Source organism: Artemia sp. Qi Xiang Cuo, chromosome 14 (assembly GCF_049724085.1).
Source record: "Artemia sp. Qi Xiang Cuo chromosome 14, ASM4972408v1, whole genome shotgun sequence".
Classification (NCBI taxonomy): domain Eukaryota; kingdom Metazoa; phylum Arthropoda; class Branchiopoda; order Anostraca; family Artemiidae; genus Artemia; species Artemia sp. Qi Xiang Cuo.
Window position 1 is genome coordinate 8,308,300 of NC_142807.1, and position 17,633 is coordinate 8,325,932.

The window sequence follows — 17,633 nt, forward strand, 5'->3', positions numbered from 1 at the left end:
TTTCCCCAAACACACCCATTCAAAAGTTTGAGATAGCCATTTTGTTCAACGTAGTTGAAAATTATGGAAATTAGGTCTTTGAGGATGATACCATCCCAAAGCCCACAGGGTAAGGGTGGTAAGTTATGCCCTGGGGGCATATAAGGTTTTTATAGAAAGCCATGTTGTAAAAACTTCAAAAAAGGCCTCATTCGATTGGAAATCGAAAGGGCTAGTGCCCTTTTAATGGTTGAAAGTGATTGAAGGGCAACTAACCGCATTCTCACACCCACCATTTCCCCAAACACATCCAATCAAAATTTTGAGAAATCGATTTTGTTCAGCGTAGTTGAAATTTCTGAAAATTAGGTCTTTGAGGATGATAACCCCACCCCCCAGCCCTCAGCGTAAGGGTTGTAAGTTATGCCCGAGGGGCATATAAGGTTTTTATAGAAAGAGTTGTCATAGAAACTTCAAAAAGGGCTCATTGGATTGAAAATTTGAATGGCTAGTGCCCTTTTAATAGTCGAAAGCGATTGAACGGCAACTATAGCCCCTTCTACGCTCACCATTTCCCCAAATACATCCAATCAAAATTTTGAGATAGCCGTTTTGTTCAGCGTAGTTGAAAGTTCTAGAGATTAGGTCTTTGAGGACGACAACCCCCCCCCGCCCTCATCCCTCAGGGAAAGGGTTGCAATTTATGCCCTGGGGGCATATAAGGTCTTTATAGAAAGATATGTCGTAGAAACTTTAAAGGGCTCATTCGATTGAAAATTCAAAGAGCTAGTGCCCTTTTTAACAGTCGATAGTGATTGGAGGTCAACTAACCCTCCTCTCACGCCCACCATTTCCCCAAACACATCCAATCAAAATTTTGAGATAGCCATTTTGTTCAACGTAGTTGAAAGTTCTGGATATTAGGTCATTGAGGATGACAACCCCCCCCCCCCCACCTACACCCATCAGGGCAAGGGCTGTAAGTTATGCCCTGGGGGAATATATGGTTTTTATAGAAAGCGTTGCCGTAAAATTCAAAAAAGGGCTCATTAGATTGAAAATCGAAAGGGCTAGTGCCCTTTTTAATAGTCAAAAGTGATTGAAGGGCAACTAACCCCCCCCCCCCCTCACGAACACCATTTTCCCAAACACATGCAATCAAAATTTAGAGATATCCATTTTGTTCAACGTAGTTGAAACTTCTGAAAATTAGGTCTTTGAGGATGATAACCCCCCCCCCCCAGTCCTCAGGGTAAGGGTTGTAAGTTATGCCCAAGGGGCATATAAGGTTTTTTATAGAAAGAGTTGCCGCAGAAACTTCAAAAAGGGCTCATTCGATTGGAAATTGAAATGGATAGTGCCCTTTTTAATAGTCAAAAGTGATTGGAGGGCAACTAGCCCACCATTTCCCCAAACACATCCAATCAAAATCTTGAAATAGCCATTCAAGGCAATGGTTGTAAGGTATGTCCTGGGGGCATGTAAGGTTTCTTATAGAAAATGTTGTCGTAGACACGTCAAAAAAGGGTCATTCAATTGGAAATTGAAAGGGCTAGTGGCCTTTTTAATATGCTAGTCGAAACTGATTGGAGGGTACCTAGCATCCCTCACACGCCCACCATTTCCCCAAACACATCTAATCAAAATTTTGAGATGTTTTTCATAATTTGTACTTTGCTCAAAAATTATCTTAAATGTTTTCACTTTTATAACTTTAAGAAATCAAAAATTTATTAAGATTCTAAATAATAAATATCAGCATGTTTATATTAAACTGGCAATGCACATTTTTTTTCAGTAAATTCATTTGAATTTTTTTCAGTAAAGTGCATATTATATTCTGGATTTTAGGAAGCATAGGGTTTAGAACCCTACTCAGATTAATTTCTGTTCGTTTTGAATTTGACTTATTTTAATTTCTGTTTCTTTAGAGTTTCATATATTTATTGATACTGATTTGTGGTAGTTGTATGCTTGGTAGATTATTTGATTCTATTTGTGTTAATTTTTGGTTTAATCGAGTTCTTTACTTTTTTTGAAAAACTTATTTTATGCAAAAAGTTTTTTTTTATTAATCTGATTAAAAGGTCTGTTTATTTATGGGACCAAAAAGTCCATCTTTTGTATTTTTTAAAGTTTTACACATACAATTTATCTTTGGTAACATAAATAATCAAATTACCGTTATCAGTGATGATTGTGAGAAAAAAGGGATTCACGGGAACTATTCTGCAAAGTAGCTGTCAACTAAAACATGGCTTCTATTGATTAGAGTTTTCATCTGTATAATTTTGCCTATTTTCGTATAATTTTGACAATGTTTTGGTTAACTCACTTTTGACAACTTGGAACAAATTTCAGTTTTGTTACTCTAATGTAGGAAGATATCATGCCGTTTATATTTACGTTCTTACGTAATCCTACAAATTTTGCACCAATCTGCATAACGGTGTACCCAGATATTCGTTCAGGGTATGGGGTGGGGGGAATTTTCTAATATTTTGAAGTGGCAAATTTATTACCTCTGAGTCTTTCATTTTATAAAAATCAAACTAGACAATTAACAAAACACTATGTTTTTGAATTACTTAGGACCTTTTTTGAGATATGAGCCCTTTCTGGGAGGGGAAGGGGGTAACTAGAGCGTTCTAACCCCTCTTCCTTATGGATACACCACTTATTTTTTGGCAGCACAACTTGGTCCCTTCCATTTAATTTCTGACCAAAATAATATTCCATAAAAGTACCATAGACGCCAAAAAAGCACCCCCTCCCCCAAGACCCATCCTAGGTTAATTCATAAATGAAGACCTGTAGAAAATGACGATTTTGTAAGATTTTTTATTTGATTACTAAAATATGAAGCTTTTAGGGCAGTACCATATTTTCGTCAGCGTTGCCACGTTGAACCACAAGAATTAATTAGTTAGATTTAGCAACCCTGTTCATCTGTAAGACATTCGAACATTCAAAATCTGTTGATTCTCAAGTTCAAAGGAAAGCCACACCTTCTTAAGCTGTTGGGTGCCAAATTTATCAGCTTAATTTTTGCTGGCCTCTCACCCACGCTTTTTTTAAAGAAAATTTGGCATCTGCTAACAACAGAAACTGTAAAACTGAATTTTTAGGCCTCTTTCATAAAAATTAAATTATCAATAATTAAAACAGCCACATTTCATTTCCCCGTCCATGGTACTTGAACCACAATGGCGTCCTGGATCGCTAATAAGACTAAGTAGGACTGTAGTATTCCGTGACGTGGAACGTACCCTAGGATATCGACAGGTCGATTAGCACTAGATTTATTGGCAATGTGAATAGAAACGAGAATATATTTATACCTAGAAGCAAATAAAGCCTCAAACAATTCAAAATCACTCAAATACTTTTTTACTATTTCGTCAGACAAACATGTGTTACAGAAACAAACAAAACAAAAACGCTAAATTAATTTCGCATCAATGAAATGCTGGAATTTCGCAAAGGGAATTTCGCAAAATCTTACAAAAAAGCTACAAAGCAATACAGTTTGAAACAGAAATTAAACACAATCAAACTTCAGTCAGTCCTATTTCAGTGATATCATATTTGTATTTATTTTTATTTAATTCGCCTAATATTTAAGTTATAATTTTAGTATCTGATAAATTCGGCCGGATTATAAATTCGGCCGGATTATCTCAATAGGCGTTGTGCTACGCAGAATAAATCTTAACGTATGAAACGTCTTGCGCTAAGTGTCGTTATTTAGAACCAGTTTTTAGTACAGGAAGGTTTATTTAGGCCTCCAAGATCTGGAAAACAAATTGTATATCATAATTATTGGGAATATAGGATACAAAACAAATTAAAGAGTTTTATTTGTAAATTCTAAATAATCTTGAGGACGAAATAAGGTACTTGGAAACAACTTGGGACAATCTATGGAACATGTCTCATTCATGAATTGTTTCAGGGGGTTGGTTTCTTAATTAAAATTTTACAAAATGTGAAGAAATGCCACACGGAAAAAAATACCACAAAAATATGACACTGAAAATGTAAAAAAAAAAAAATGACATATTGGAACCACTTGTTGGAACACCGCAGCTAAATGATGAAAATACTCCTGAAGCTTCATCAATACCATTTGATCAAACTCTAATATCTAAGAAATGTCTCTTCCAGTAGGCTACTCACTTTTTTCCTCCCTTTAAATTTGTGAAAATATTTTATTGAACACGATTTGAGCTACTAAATTAGAGATATTAAAATCAAATTTGTAGACAGTTGATTTTTGATGAACTGCACGGATTTGATTTCGCCTAAAAATACAATTAATAGTACACACCTTACAAAATCATTCTGGGTGGGGACGAAGGAGAGGGTGGGGGGAGTATTTTGGAACTTAGACGAAATTTATGAGAGAAGCATCAAAAATAGGTAAGGCCAATAAAAGATATAATTAAATCTTGGGAAAATAATAAAATATCTGGATTCCGCTGGGAAGGCAAAGGGTCCAAAGTTTGACACATTGCCTAATTGTACTGCAGCTGGTAATATAAAAAATTAACTCCAGCTACGGTAATATACGAAATTACCGCAGATGGGGTTGTTTAGACAAAAAAATGAAACCCCTTTTTGAAATTCCTTAGGATAAGATTATTGAACGCTTAGAAAACCATAAAATGGAATCTTAAATTCGACTCATATTCGAATTCCTCAGATTCCTTTTAACTTAATGGCGATAATACCTCCATAACTGGAGAAATTCACACTTAAGGAACTGTATATTTTCAAGGAGGACCAAGCTAGTCTAAGCTTTTTTAGAAGGGAAGGAGACTACATAATTTCGCTTATTTTTGAGGGAGTGACTGATGTGCTGTCCCTCTACCCCCTAGATCTCTTGACAGTTAAATGAATGATACATCCTGATTTCCTAATTTAAGTATATGACAGCATGATTACTGTGATAGAACGTTTTTTATGAAAAAAAAGGCCACTCACTTTATAAAAGTTCTATAAATTTATTTTACAATAAAAAAGGGGGAGTAAAAGACACTGACACCGAAATAGCAAAGTTCAATTGCGCCTAATTTATTAACACAAGACGATTTTTCCATAGCCTACAGAAGGAAAATAATTATATATTAGTTTTAATTAAAACTTGAAATTCCCAAAGCATGGGTGCCGCCAAGGGGCGACTGTCCCCTTGGGAAACAAGAAGACATCAATAAAATGTATCAAAAGAGAAGCATAGGTAATTTCTTAAACCACATTAGCCTACCATAATATAAAGAAAGAAAACGATCAAAAATTTGATTTAAGGCCAAACGAAAATACTGAAAAAACACATAAAGCGAATATTTCAAGAAGATGAGAAGAAGAAATATGAAGAAGAGAGGAGGGTTGTCGTCTCAAAATATTCACTTTGTGTATTTTTTCAGTATTCCAGTTTGGCCTTAAAAACCCCATTTTCGATCATTTTCTCTCTTTATAAAGAGAAGCATGAGAAATAATCCAATTCAAATTCTGCTAAAAACAAAGCTCCTTGTAGAATATACCTCTCCTCCCCTCGGATATTTCCTGGCAGCCCTTAGGCCCAATTTGCATTTAAAGAAACCAGCTTTAAATTTATCAGGACTTTGGCTATAGGCATAGCATTGTGAAATTCTAGGGTTGAAGAAATGACTCTAAAAATCAAATCTAAATTGGAAATTAAATCATATTTTCCTTCTTAGGACTAAAACAATAATGAAAACCAGAATTATCGGTGAGCAATCCCGTGAGAGAATGAGGACAAGCTAGTTTATCAGTGGGAGCTGGTTTCAATTTGATCAGTTTAATAAATAATCGATTTGATATGTAATGCTGAGATAGTAATCCTTCAATAAGGCATGGAAAAAACGTTTGTAAGCAAGTAAGCAAGACAAATCACTGGTATATACGCAAGCGCCGCCTGAAATAGACCCAGACAGACTAGAATATAAAAAAGTAGACAATGACTAGTTGAAATGCTCAATTTTTCCACTTAATTTGCTAAAAATAATTTTCCACATAGCACCAGCACACAAAACACTATGAATCCACCACATAGAACACAGTATCAGGTACCCTTCATACTAATAGCCTGATATGAAACTCAAAAGGCTTTTGTTTAAAAAAAAACGTGTATTCAAAGATGGCGTTTTTCTTAGTGAAATAAATACGGTCAGTGTTGCCAGATGTCTGGTTTGATGGATCGCTGCCATTAGTGAAAATGCACCGAAAGCTCCGTTTTTCTAGTGAAAATGCGCCGAATAAACGACCCCGCCCCCATAAAAAACGCCGGTTTGAAAAACTCAATGTCCAACTGCCTAAAAAAAACACTGAAAGAGCAAAAGCACCCCATCTGGCCACTGTGCACGATACGTTCCACCAGCATACGTTTAGCCATGCAAAAATTTTAAGATGGTAAAATATAACGATGCCATTAATCAGTCCTTGGGGTGACTAACAAAAGAGGAGAAGATAAGCTGCCAGTGGTACTATCTAGGGGGTGGGGCAGGAGGGACAACTGCCACTTTAGATTTTGAAAATACCCTTTTGGTATTTTAATCAAAAAATACCCCCCCCTCCCCCAGATAATTTATTTAAGAATAATATCAGCTATATACCAAAGTGGTTCGGAGAAGAATGACTTAAATGGCTGGGATAAATCTTTAAGATTAACAGAGCTTCTATACCTATAACAGTTTACTAAATGGAGTGAGGTAACAGAAAGCCTGGACAGCATGTAGAAAATCTGAAATGAAGTTACAAAAACGACTGAAATTCTCTGGAAGAAGCAGTTTAATTCTTCCTCCAAAGTTAGGGGGCAAGCGGACGGCTACCCGTAGAAAATTCAGTGCCCCTCTCAAAAAACCTCAGTGAATGTTAGATATTTCTTAGTCAAATTTTCCGTCCTAAGAAAGTTGTTTACATAATTGACTCGTGAATTCACATTGACTGTCCTTCTCAACTAAACATTTAACGTTTCGAGAGACTGAACAGGCATTTATTATCCCTATTTGAACTTTTATTTGTTCGACTGAACAGACACGATTAAGCATCCCTCCTGAAACTGTATAATTTTTGAAGTAATGCGGATGGTTGCGAACTCCACAAATATTCTATTTTACCTATATCTATATCTCTCTATGTCTAGAACGTTCTCTATATATAGAAAACATTCTATATGAATTATATAGAATTATATTATATCTTATATAAATACATTCTAAGACCATTCTTAGAATTTTCTTTCCTCTCTGAGTTTCATTTGTTATATTTTATATACAATATAGAATTATTATATCTATTTTATAGAATTATATATTATATTATATGAATTATATTATATTCTATAGAATTATAGGATAATTCTATTTCTAGAATGTTTTTAAGTTACTCGCTGGTCGTCTACTGAATTCAATTTCTTTTGCGTATGAATTCAATAAAGAGTGAATGTTTAGCAATATGTGTACAAGAATACTATTTCCCAGATGTTTAGGGAATTTCTACAGTCTAACAGAACGAGTTAGAAATATACTCGGTTCCCCAGATGTTTAGGGAACAGATATTGTCTAACTGTATGACAGTTAGATATATATTAGGAGATATTCCGATTGAAGAAGAGTTTTGAGCCCTTTAAGGAAGCCTAAGGAGGTTTGAGGAGGTTTAAAGATGCTTTTAAAAAGCAACAATTTAAGGAGAACTCCCGGTTTAAGAAAAATTTAGGGGTCGGTAATCTGGAGATAAGGATTGTAGCTAAAAACATAGCTCCAATACTCCAAATTCTGGACTAATCGGAGAGTAGTTCGCATTCTTACCGATCTTAAATTAACAATGATACAGCTAATATGAAACCACTCACCCCCCTAGATTTTGAAAAAAAAAACTTTTTTTTGTGAATTTTGATTGAAAAAAAAAATGGAATAACAAAATTGTTTTTCGGAAACAAATACTTTACCTAGGTTACATTCCCTCTTGAGTTCACTTACCTCCCCCCCCCCCTCAGCCCCCTTTATTTCCAATGTTTGGGGTCTAGTAAAGGTGGAATTCAGAATAGCAAGCGCCAAATGAAGTTCTTTCAATAGAAATTTTGCCACTACCCCCCTCACCTGCCATTGAAAAAAGACGAATCACGAGAAAAATAATTGTGAAATGCAAGTCAGAATGTCAATTTAACTATGTTAGGAGATTAAATTTTAGTTTCAAAGATAAAAATAATTACCATTCGATATTGTATTCGATCTTGATCTTTATTCTCTGATCTTGGTCCTGATCTGATCTTGATCTGATTTCTCTTGATCTTGGTCACTTTGCAAAAAATTAGTGTGAAAAATTTAGCTAACAGCACATAAATTTGATTCAATGTGACTGATACTCTTAATTTTAGTTTTTTAGGAGATTAAATATTAGTTTCAAAGATAAAAATAATTACCATTCGATATAAAAAAAAGTTTTATCATTCAAAATCATAACAGCTAGCAGTGAGAGTTGACGATGATGAGGCAATATTGTTCTATTCAGAACCTTTTTGTTGTTTTTTTGTAGCCTCCTAAAAAAATTCTCTTGATCTTGGTCACTGCAAAAAATGAGTGTGAAAAATTTAGCTAACAGCACATAAATTTGATTCAATGTGATTGATACTCTTAAATTATCACAGATTTTCTCAAGATTATGAAGATTAGTGTCCTCCCCTTACGTCCCAAATAATATTTTTGGAAAACGTGGAAAAAAGTTTATGCTAGGGACTAAAAACATAATTTTTAAGCATAGGCACCTACTCTCTTGATGCAAAATTCAGATTTAAAAACAGTGAACTAAATTCAAGTGTTAAAACACTTTAATTGATATACATAATTTCTTCAAATTTTCATTGCGTCCCACTTTAATTCGAAAAACGCCATCTTTATTCGTATTTCTACCAAGTGTTTTGCAACAAATCTCAAGCCAACTTTTCTTGACTGTTGTTTGAGTCATATTTTTGAGCACTGTAAGACAGTACACTTTTTCAAAATGTTTGAAGACTGCTTATGAGACGTTTGGCATATTCAATGTGCCGCCAGAAAATTTATTGCTCGGTGCCATTATACGCCAAGCGTTTGGACACCGTGCGACACTATACGTTCATGAGGAATGATTGGCAACCAACTCGTAGAATCGAAGTTGCTCCAAAAGTCAGGGTTCTAAACGTCAGACGTTTGGATTCCATGCGACACTTTATGCTCTCTCTTAGTTTGTGGCGAGTGGCAGACAATTGACTTGCCGGATGTTCGATGTAGCTGCTGGTGCTGAAGATTTTGAGGAGAAGAGTCCCGACTTACGATACTGTTAGTTGCTGACGATGACTGGAATGAAATGGACATTCCGCTATCTAACGATCCAACACTTCCTCTTCTTTGGGGCTTGTCCACTGAAAATAAAGAAATGTGTTTGACACTTGGGTGGACAAGTTCACGACACTAGACTTTACTGTTCGCTTATGATAGCTCCTTTAGAATTAGTCATCTTATTTTGTGAAATAAAAAGCTTTATTCAGAAGAAAAAGAAGGCACAAAATAAACAAAAATAAGATCAGAGCGCCAATCGGGGGGTGGATAAACTGCACCCCCCCCCCCTTCATCTGATATGAGTATTATATTCTACAGAGGATTTGAAAAATATAGAACAAATCTGTACTCCAGAGCCCCCCATTTCTGCATACTGACGAGAGAGAGAGAGAGAGAGAGAGAGAGAGAGAGAGAGAGAGAGAGAGAGAGAGAGAGAGATAGAGAGAGACAGAGAGAGAGACAGACAGAGAGACAGACAGACAGACAGAGAGAAAGGGGGGGGAGAACAAACTAACAGGTAAATTAAGATGATTTTGCTTTACTTTTGGATTGAGGCCGTATCCAGGAGGGGGGGATAGGGGCTTTTGACCCCCCCTCCTCCCACTCCACCCCCCACCCCACTCCCCAAATGTTTGTCCGACTCGTAAAAACGTAACAAAAATAAATATAAACAAACTTTTTATGCGTTTTTTGAAGTGTTTTTTTTTAAGTTATATTTCTTAATAATCAGAAGAATCACTAATAATCAGTTAAATTGGTTAAATAACCGGTTAAAAAGTGAAAATTTTACATTTATAAGCACGCATATTTCCTGTTCTCCAAGGAAGAGAGGTCCTTCGGACCAGCAATAGGAAGGATCTTCCCCACTTCCTCCCATTCTCATATATACATTTATTATATAACAAAGTTAATTCATTTTATAACAAAAATTTGTTTCATATATTATGAAATAAATAAACAGGAACTTGAATAAATAAATATTGCACGTGAATTTTTTCAAGAACGTTAGAAACATTGAATGTTAGAAAGGGAAGTTTTGGAAAGATAATCTTGGAGGTCAAGGAATAGTCGGTTAATTCAATCGGCAAATAATCTGTTGAATTTCTTGGAAGAGTTTTTACAAGTTTGAGCCCACCTTATTTTTACATCTCTTTAGCAAACGTTAGAAAATCATATACTCTCAAGAATAATACTATTTATTATTTATACAATTTACTGAACAGAAGACGTGTCTGTAGTAACAACTAATTTCATCTGCATGTACAATGATATTTCAAGTTTAAAAAAATTAAAAAAAAACTTCTTTTCTAGCACTGCGAGGCAAGGAATATTTTCCAATTAAAGGTTATTTGTGATCAGTTTTGCCATTAATTAATAGGACTTTGTTAAAACTAATTAAACTTATAGAAAGAGAGTTTTTCTTTGTACCCATCCTTAGTGACATAAACCTGCTTACTTTGTTCATGAATATCCAAAAGAGAATTGCTCAGTGTTGTTCTTTTCATAATCGTATCAGGTCTAAGGTAGCCATCCCGATTTAAGCTTTCAGGTCCTTTTTCTAGGTTTAGAACTTCGACATCAGCTACGCCACTATCCCGATTATCTCTTTCTCGGGGCGAAACTATAAAAGAAAAGCAATAGATACAATATAAAGATTCTTAAAAAAAAAAAAAAAAATAATCTAAGAACCAGCATAAAATGTAATAAAAACGAAGAACAACAGAAAAACAAACAGTGGGATAATAAAAAAACAAAAAAAAACAAAGGTGATATATATATATATATATATATATATATATATATATATATATATATATATATATATATATATATATATATATATATATATATATATATATAAGTTCAAGTGTAACTTAATTCTCAGAGATACATATTCTCTGACGCAGCACACTAAATTCAAAGTTACTCTCTTCCCCTTCTAGAAGCAAGACAAAATTCGATTAAATAGTTGACATGACAACCAAAATTGTTGTTGAACTTCAAATAGTTACTCTTTGTAGGTGGAATAACTTCAAATTCCCTTCAAAGAATCTGTAGACTGTGAAAATGGAATGAAATTCTAAAACACACAAAATTTATCAGCAATTTTATCCAGAAAATTTTTATATCTTTACAGTTTACTGATTTATAAATAAGTTAATTTAAAATATTGATTAATTTTAAAACTGATGTCTTTCATTTATAAACTTCTAGCAACACATAAAGATGTGCGAATATATATGACTAATTAATAGGATGATAATAGGATGAAACTAATTAATATGGGTCAATCCCGCCTTCAAGGGGTATAATGAGAGAAAGGTTGAGATGGCTAGGACACGTTCCACGGATGAAGAATGATATATTTCCCAAGATTGTCCTTCTCGGACAATCGACTACTGCCAAACGAAATTCAGGTCACCCCCGAATGGCATGGGAGGAAGTAATAAAGAAAGATTTAAGGAAAATGGGAACATCCTGGGAGGGTATAAGAATGCAGACTTTGAATAGATTGGGTTGGAGGAGGAGAGTGTGCAGCTGTTTTCCTCAGGCGGCTTGGTGCTGCAGTGAGTTGTAAGTGGTAGTAGTAGTAGTATTAGTGATAGAATGACTAAGCGCTTTTCAAACAGGTAAATTTTAGTTTTTAATTTTACAGAATACATCTCATGGAAGAAAAAATGAGAAGAAAATTGCCCTAATCAGAAACGTCCTTCGATTATCTTGTATTACGATAGGTTAAATATATATAACATCCGTTATATCCAATACTAATGTCCAAATACAAATATAGAATAATCTATTAAAATAGTATATTAGTCAAAGTTATGCTAATTTTTTGAAATGGGTGATACCTCGAATTAGGGTTATTTAGGGCTTAGAGATTACAGGATATTTATTAAGACTTTTTTAGTTTGATGCCTTTATTTTTAATTTTTGTAACATAAAATATAGAAAAATACATGAATATATAGCACTTTTTGACAGGTGAATATTAGCTCTATAATTTAACATAATCCGTGATTGTACCCGTAATGTACTGTACACTTAATCTACTACTACTATTAGCAAAACTCCCTGAAGAGCCAGGCAACCCAATACCAACAGAACTGCGCACGCTTCTCCCCCATCCCAATCTATTCAAAGCTTCCCTCTTTACCCAAGTAGTTCCAAATTTCTTCAAATTCTCCCTCAAAACCTGCCAAATGAGGTGCTTTTCGTTTAGTCCCAGAAGGATGGCCGAAAAAGCACAATCTTTAGCGATCTGTCATTTTTCATCAGCAAAAGGTCGCCTAGCCATATTAACCTTTCTTTCATTATAGTGCTACTTAGCCCCTGAAATTAATTTTTTGTTTTGTTAAAAATAATTGCTCTCACTCTGTAATTCCTCACTACAAGTTTATTTATTTACTTATCTTTTTTTAAGCACTATCTTGAACTATATTTTTATAGTTCAAGGCCAACACAAGGGCAAAATGGCCTCTTTTTTAATAATTTTCTACTTGCCCTGATTTACTTTTTCGATTTGATTTTTTTATTTGTTTTTATTATTTTTTTTCTGCCTTACGAAGAAAAGCCCTTACTTTGAGGTAAGTCACCAGGACCAGGAACTCTGGAAAGTCTAATAAATTTTCTTTGCTTATCCAACGTCCCTTCAAGTGTGATATTTTCCATTTAGTCACTTACCCAACGGCCTCTTTTTTCATAATTTTTCTTTTTGATTATTCACTTTTTAGAGTTAGATTTTTCTTATTTGTTTTTATTATTTTTTTTTCTTACTTAAGAATAAAATTCCTTACTTTGAGGTAAGTCGCCAGGAACTCTGGAAAGTCTAATAAATTTTCTTTGCTTATCCAACTTCCCTTGAAGTCTGAGATTTTCCATTTAGTCACTTACAAAACGGCCTCTTTTTTTATAATTTTTCTATTTGCTTTTATTCACTTTTTCGATTTAGATTTTTCTTATTTGTTTTTATTATTTTTTTTTCTGACTTACGACGAAAATCACTTACTTTGAGGTAAGTCACCAGGAACGCTGGAAATTAATAAATTTTATGTTATTATAATACGAAACTTCTAGTCTGATATTTTCAAGTTATTCATTTACCCTACGGACTCTTTTTTTATAATTTTTCGACTTGCTTTTATTTACTATTTCGAGTTATATGTTTCTGTTTTGTTTTGTTTTTTTTTTTTTCTTCCTTACGAATAAAAGTCCTTACTTTGAGGTAAGTAACCAGGACCAGGAACTCTGGAAAGTAATAAATTTTCTTTGCTTATCCAATTTAACTTCAAGTCTGAGATTTTCCATTTAGTCATTTCTAAAACGGCCTCTTTTTTAATAATTTTTCTACTTGCTTTATTTACTTTTTCGATTTATATTTTTCTTATTTGTTTTGATTATTTTTTTCTGCCTTACGAAGAAAAGTTCTTACTTTGTGATAAGTCACCAGGAACTCTGGAAAGTCTAATAAATTTTATTTCCTTATCCAATTTCCCTTTAAGTCTGAGATTTTCCATTTAGTCACTTACAAAATGGCCTCTTTTAATAATTTTCTATTTGTCTTATTCACTTTTTCTATTTAGATTTTTTTTATTTGTATATTTTTTTCAGCTTTGCGAAGAAAAGTTCTTACTTTGTGATAAGTCACCAAGAACTCTGAAAAGTCTAATAGACTTTCTTTGCTTATCCAATTTCCCTTCAAGTCTGATATTTTCCATTTAGTCATTTCCAAAACGGCCTCTTTTTTAATAATCATTCTACTTACTTGTATCTACTTTTTCTGTTTATATTTATTTCATTTGTTATGAATATTTTTTTTCTGCCATACGAAGAATAGTCCTTACTTTGTGATAAGTCACCAGGAACTCTGGAAAGTTTAATAAATTTTCTTTGCTTATCCAATTTCTCTTCAAGTCTGAGATTTTCCATTTAGTCATTTCCAAATGTCTACTTTTTCTATTTAGATTTTTTTTTATTTGTTTTGATAAATTTTTTTTCAGCCTTGCGAAGAAAAGTTCTTACTTTGTGATAAGTCGCCACGAACTCTGGAAAGTCTAATAGACTTTCTTTGCTTATCCAATTTCCCTTCAAGTCTGATATTTTCCATTTAGTCATTTCCAAAACGGCTTCTTTTTTAATAATCATTCTAATTACTTGTATCTACTTTTTCTATTTATATTTATTTCATTTGTTTTGAATATTTTTTTTTCTTTCTTACGAAGAAAAGCGCTTACTTTGTGATAAATCACCAGGAACTCTGGAAAGTCGAATAGAGTTTCTTTGCTTATCCAGTTCTCCTTCGAGTCTAAGATTCTCCATTTCATCCATTTCCAAGATGGCCTCCTTCAAATCGGCGCTGAACTTGGAGCGATCATGATCATTCCTTGCATTAAACATTAAGAGAACCTTACCATCGCTCTTTTGGGAAACTTTTATTCCAAATTGATAATCTGAAAATTAAAAGTCTTGTCAGAATTCTATGAGATAGGCAATAAAATAGTAAAATTGAATCTTAGAGTGATTCCTAAAAAAACTATTACGATTAATGGTTATTAATTATCTGGGTACTTTCCCATTATATGGGCCTTTCTAAAGTCAGGTTTGGTTAATGCTAATGAAATAAAATAGGATGAATATATAATAGTTTAGAAACAAATTTGAACTATATATATATATGCACATTAGGGGGGGGGAGTATAAAGCATAGCATATATAAAATACGTAACCCAACCTAGGTACCTCCCCCCCCCCCCTAGACTCCAAAAAATCACAGTTTAATCTCGTATACGCAATGAAAACCATGCTTTTATTGCTTACTCTAAAACGGTTAACACATCAAAAACGGGTTTTATCATTGCCTACTCTACAGCGGTTAACCCTAGAGGCCCATATAATGGGAAAGTATCATTATCTGTTATTATTTTCGTTTCTAAACGAAAGGTCAATTCTTATTATTGTAGGGACAAAAAGAACTAAAATATTAACACTACCTCAGTTGGGCTAATCCGTGATTTTGTCTGAGAGAAGGACTGGCCTGGAGAAAATTATATATGTAACTTAAAAAAAAGATACCGGCGCAAGTGTTAACAAAAAAAATATGACTAACTTTATCTAGCGCTTAGTATTTTTTTTAATATAGTAATACAGCAAAACTAGTACAATTAGTGCAATTGGCGAAATTAACGTATTAATAATTGTTTGATCTCAGTTTCTGGAAAAAATTCCGAATTTTGGAGAAAAAAGAAAAAAAAGCGCCGATTTCCATTCTTGTAAGTTGCTGATGAGTTTCCAATTCCACGAAATAAGTTTTTAACAACCTTTTCCCTCATTATTCAGTTGAATACCTTCTCAAAGTTGAGAAATAATCTGGAGCAACGCCTTTTCATTCTTATCAAAGGATTTGGTTGGACGGAGAAGAAAAACTACCAACTTGAATGCTAGAAATAGCGAACCGAACATTCGACGACACAGACTTTTTTTTAGCGAATTGAAATCGAGCTCGCCGAATTCGATCGTTGTAAGAGTTAAGCATTTCGTTTTTTGTCGCACTCATGAAGATCTACTAAAGGGAGTAATCTTATGTAATAATTTGGAGCGTTGTTGAAATTTGAGCAGGTAGTTTCTCCGAAGAGGGTCGATCATATCAGTCAGTTGGTTTTTGGATGCACATAAAAGAGTAGGCCTATGCGTATTTTTTTTTTATTTTGCCTGAAGGCAAGCGATTATACCTCATTACAGAGACTGCATGAAGTCAATAGGTTTTGATAAGAGGTGAAGATTTTCATATGTTGTTTGGTAAGTATATCCTAGCTAGTGTCACGGCTCGGGGATCCAGTTGGAACTTCAAGAAAGTTTTTTGTAGGGCGAGGGGTAAGGGGACTTGGAATTTCGGACTAGGGGTAATTTGCCCATAATCTGAAACTACTGAAATAACCGGAAATACGGCAGGGCCGTACCCAGGATTTTGTTCGGGGGGAGAAGGGTACAAAAGAACTTTAAAACACATCAAAATGTGTTTTATGCATTTTTGTTACGTTTTTCCGAGTCGGACAAACCTTTTGGGGAGTTCAAACCCCTAACCTTTCCCCTTAATACGGCATTGGGGGCAAACTATTTTCCATTCGGTCAACACAAAACAGAATACGCTTTTCTTCTTTTTTTTTGTTATGCATAACCTCAAACAGGGTCTATGGCTCGTTAATTTATAATCCCAACAGTCCACTATCATCTTAGTGCCGACACCCCTCCTTCACGTTCTACAACCAATTTAATTAATCTAAGTGATAGGAAATTTGTTACTATGACAATATAGGGGGAAAATGCTTTCAAGCAATAACAAGGGAGAGAGCAGACGCAGAAGCTTGGATCCAATGGAACGGGTGATTTCCGGGTATGTAAAGACCTACCCTTCTAAAGACATTTAGGAAGATAGGGAAGTCGTTTTTTATTTCAATTCCTCTCAGGAAGAAGTACGTATCGCCTCAAAAGAAGTATCCATCCACTAAAGAACACCCGATCAATTTTTATCAGAGACATTGCATTTAAGCCAGATGTTTCAGGAGCTAGATCTGTCACTTTCTTTTATTCACTAATTGGCAGAAAGGGGACAAGTCAACAAGTTCGTACACAATTCATCTTATTGTTCAATTGTCTTTAGAAATAGCATAAACATAAAGATTCAGGAGTTTCATTTAACAGAGGCCAGGGAAAGGAGGGGGAATACCCATATTAGGGCCTACAATTGCCCTTATCTAATCAAAGTACTACTCATAATGGCTCTCCTTACATTTCCAAAAAATTTGACAAGTAAATGTAATGCTACTACAAACTCATCACAACGCTACACTGCGTCTGGCTCACACGTTGACGTTGATCAAAAAGCGTTACTCTATACGGCGCTCATGACATTTCCCGACTCTCAACAGCGCTAGACTGCATGGGGCTGCCATGTCGCTTAACACTTCTCTTCCACCTTCTCCTGTCTGGTGCTTCTTCTTTGGCTAGCTTCATCAAAATACCCAGAGCTCTAGATCATTTTTGTAGCTCCTTGCTTATCCCCTTAGCCTTTAGCCCCATGACCAAGATTTAGGTCATTTAAGTCATCCTTACAAAACTTCGCTTAAGTCTCTATATTTTTAACAACCCTCCAAATTCGCAACTTAGCAACTTCCAATGTTTTTACTGTAAGCTGACAAACATCACAGACTGCATCAAGACCTCATAGTCACTCCTCATAGTCATCAGCCCTATTCAACTCGAGCAGCCTGACAACTCCCACAAAGACTTCACAGTTTTAAGAACTTTGTCCTTTTCTCCAGA

At 34.5% G+C, this 17,633-nt stretch overlaps 1 protein-coding gene across 9 annotated transcripts in view; it reads right to left on the minus strand.

Moving 5' to 3' along the window:
• Positions 1-3,271: 3,271 nt before the first annotated feature.
• siz (Brefeldin-resistant Arf-GEF family protein schizo) overlaps positions 3,272-17,633 on the minus strand; it is a 373,423-nt gene continuing 359,061 nt past the window's right edge. For all 9 annotated transcript variants that reach the window (XM_089100396.1, XM_089100403.1, XM_089100402.1 and 6 more), the window contains 3 exons: positions 14,549-14,764; positions 10,771-10,935; positions 3,272-9,397 (listed from right to left, as the gene is read on the minus strand). In XM_089100396.1, the coding sequence (XP_088956522.1) occupies positions 9,171-9,397; positions 10,771-10,935; positions 14,549-14,764 (608 nt within the window). In that variant the 3' untranslated portion in view covers positions 3,272-9,170. The remainder of the gene's footprint in view (positions 9,398-10,770; positions 10,936-14,548; positions 14,765-17,633) is intronic.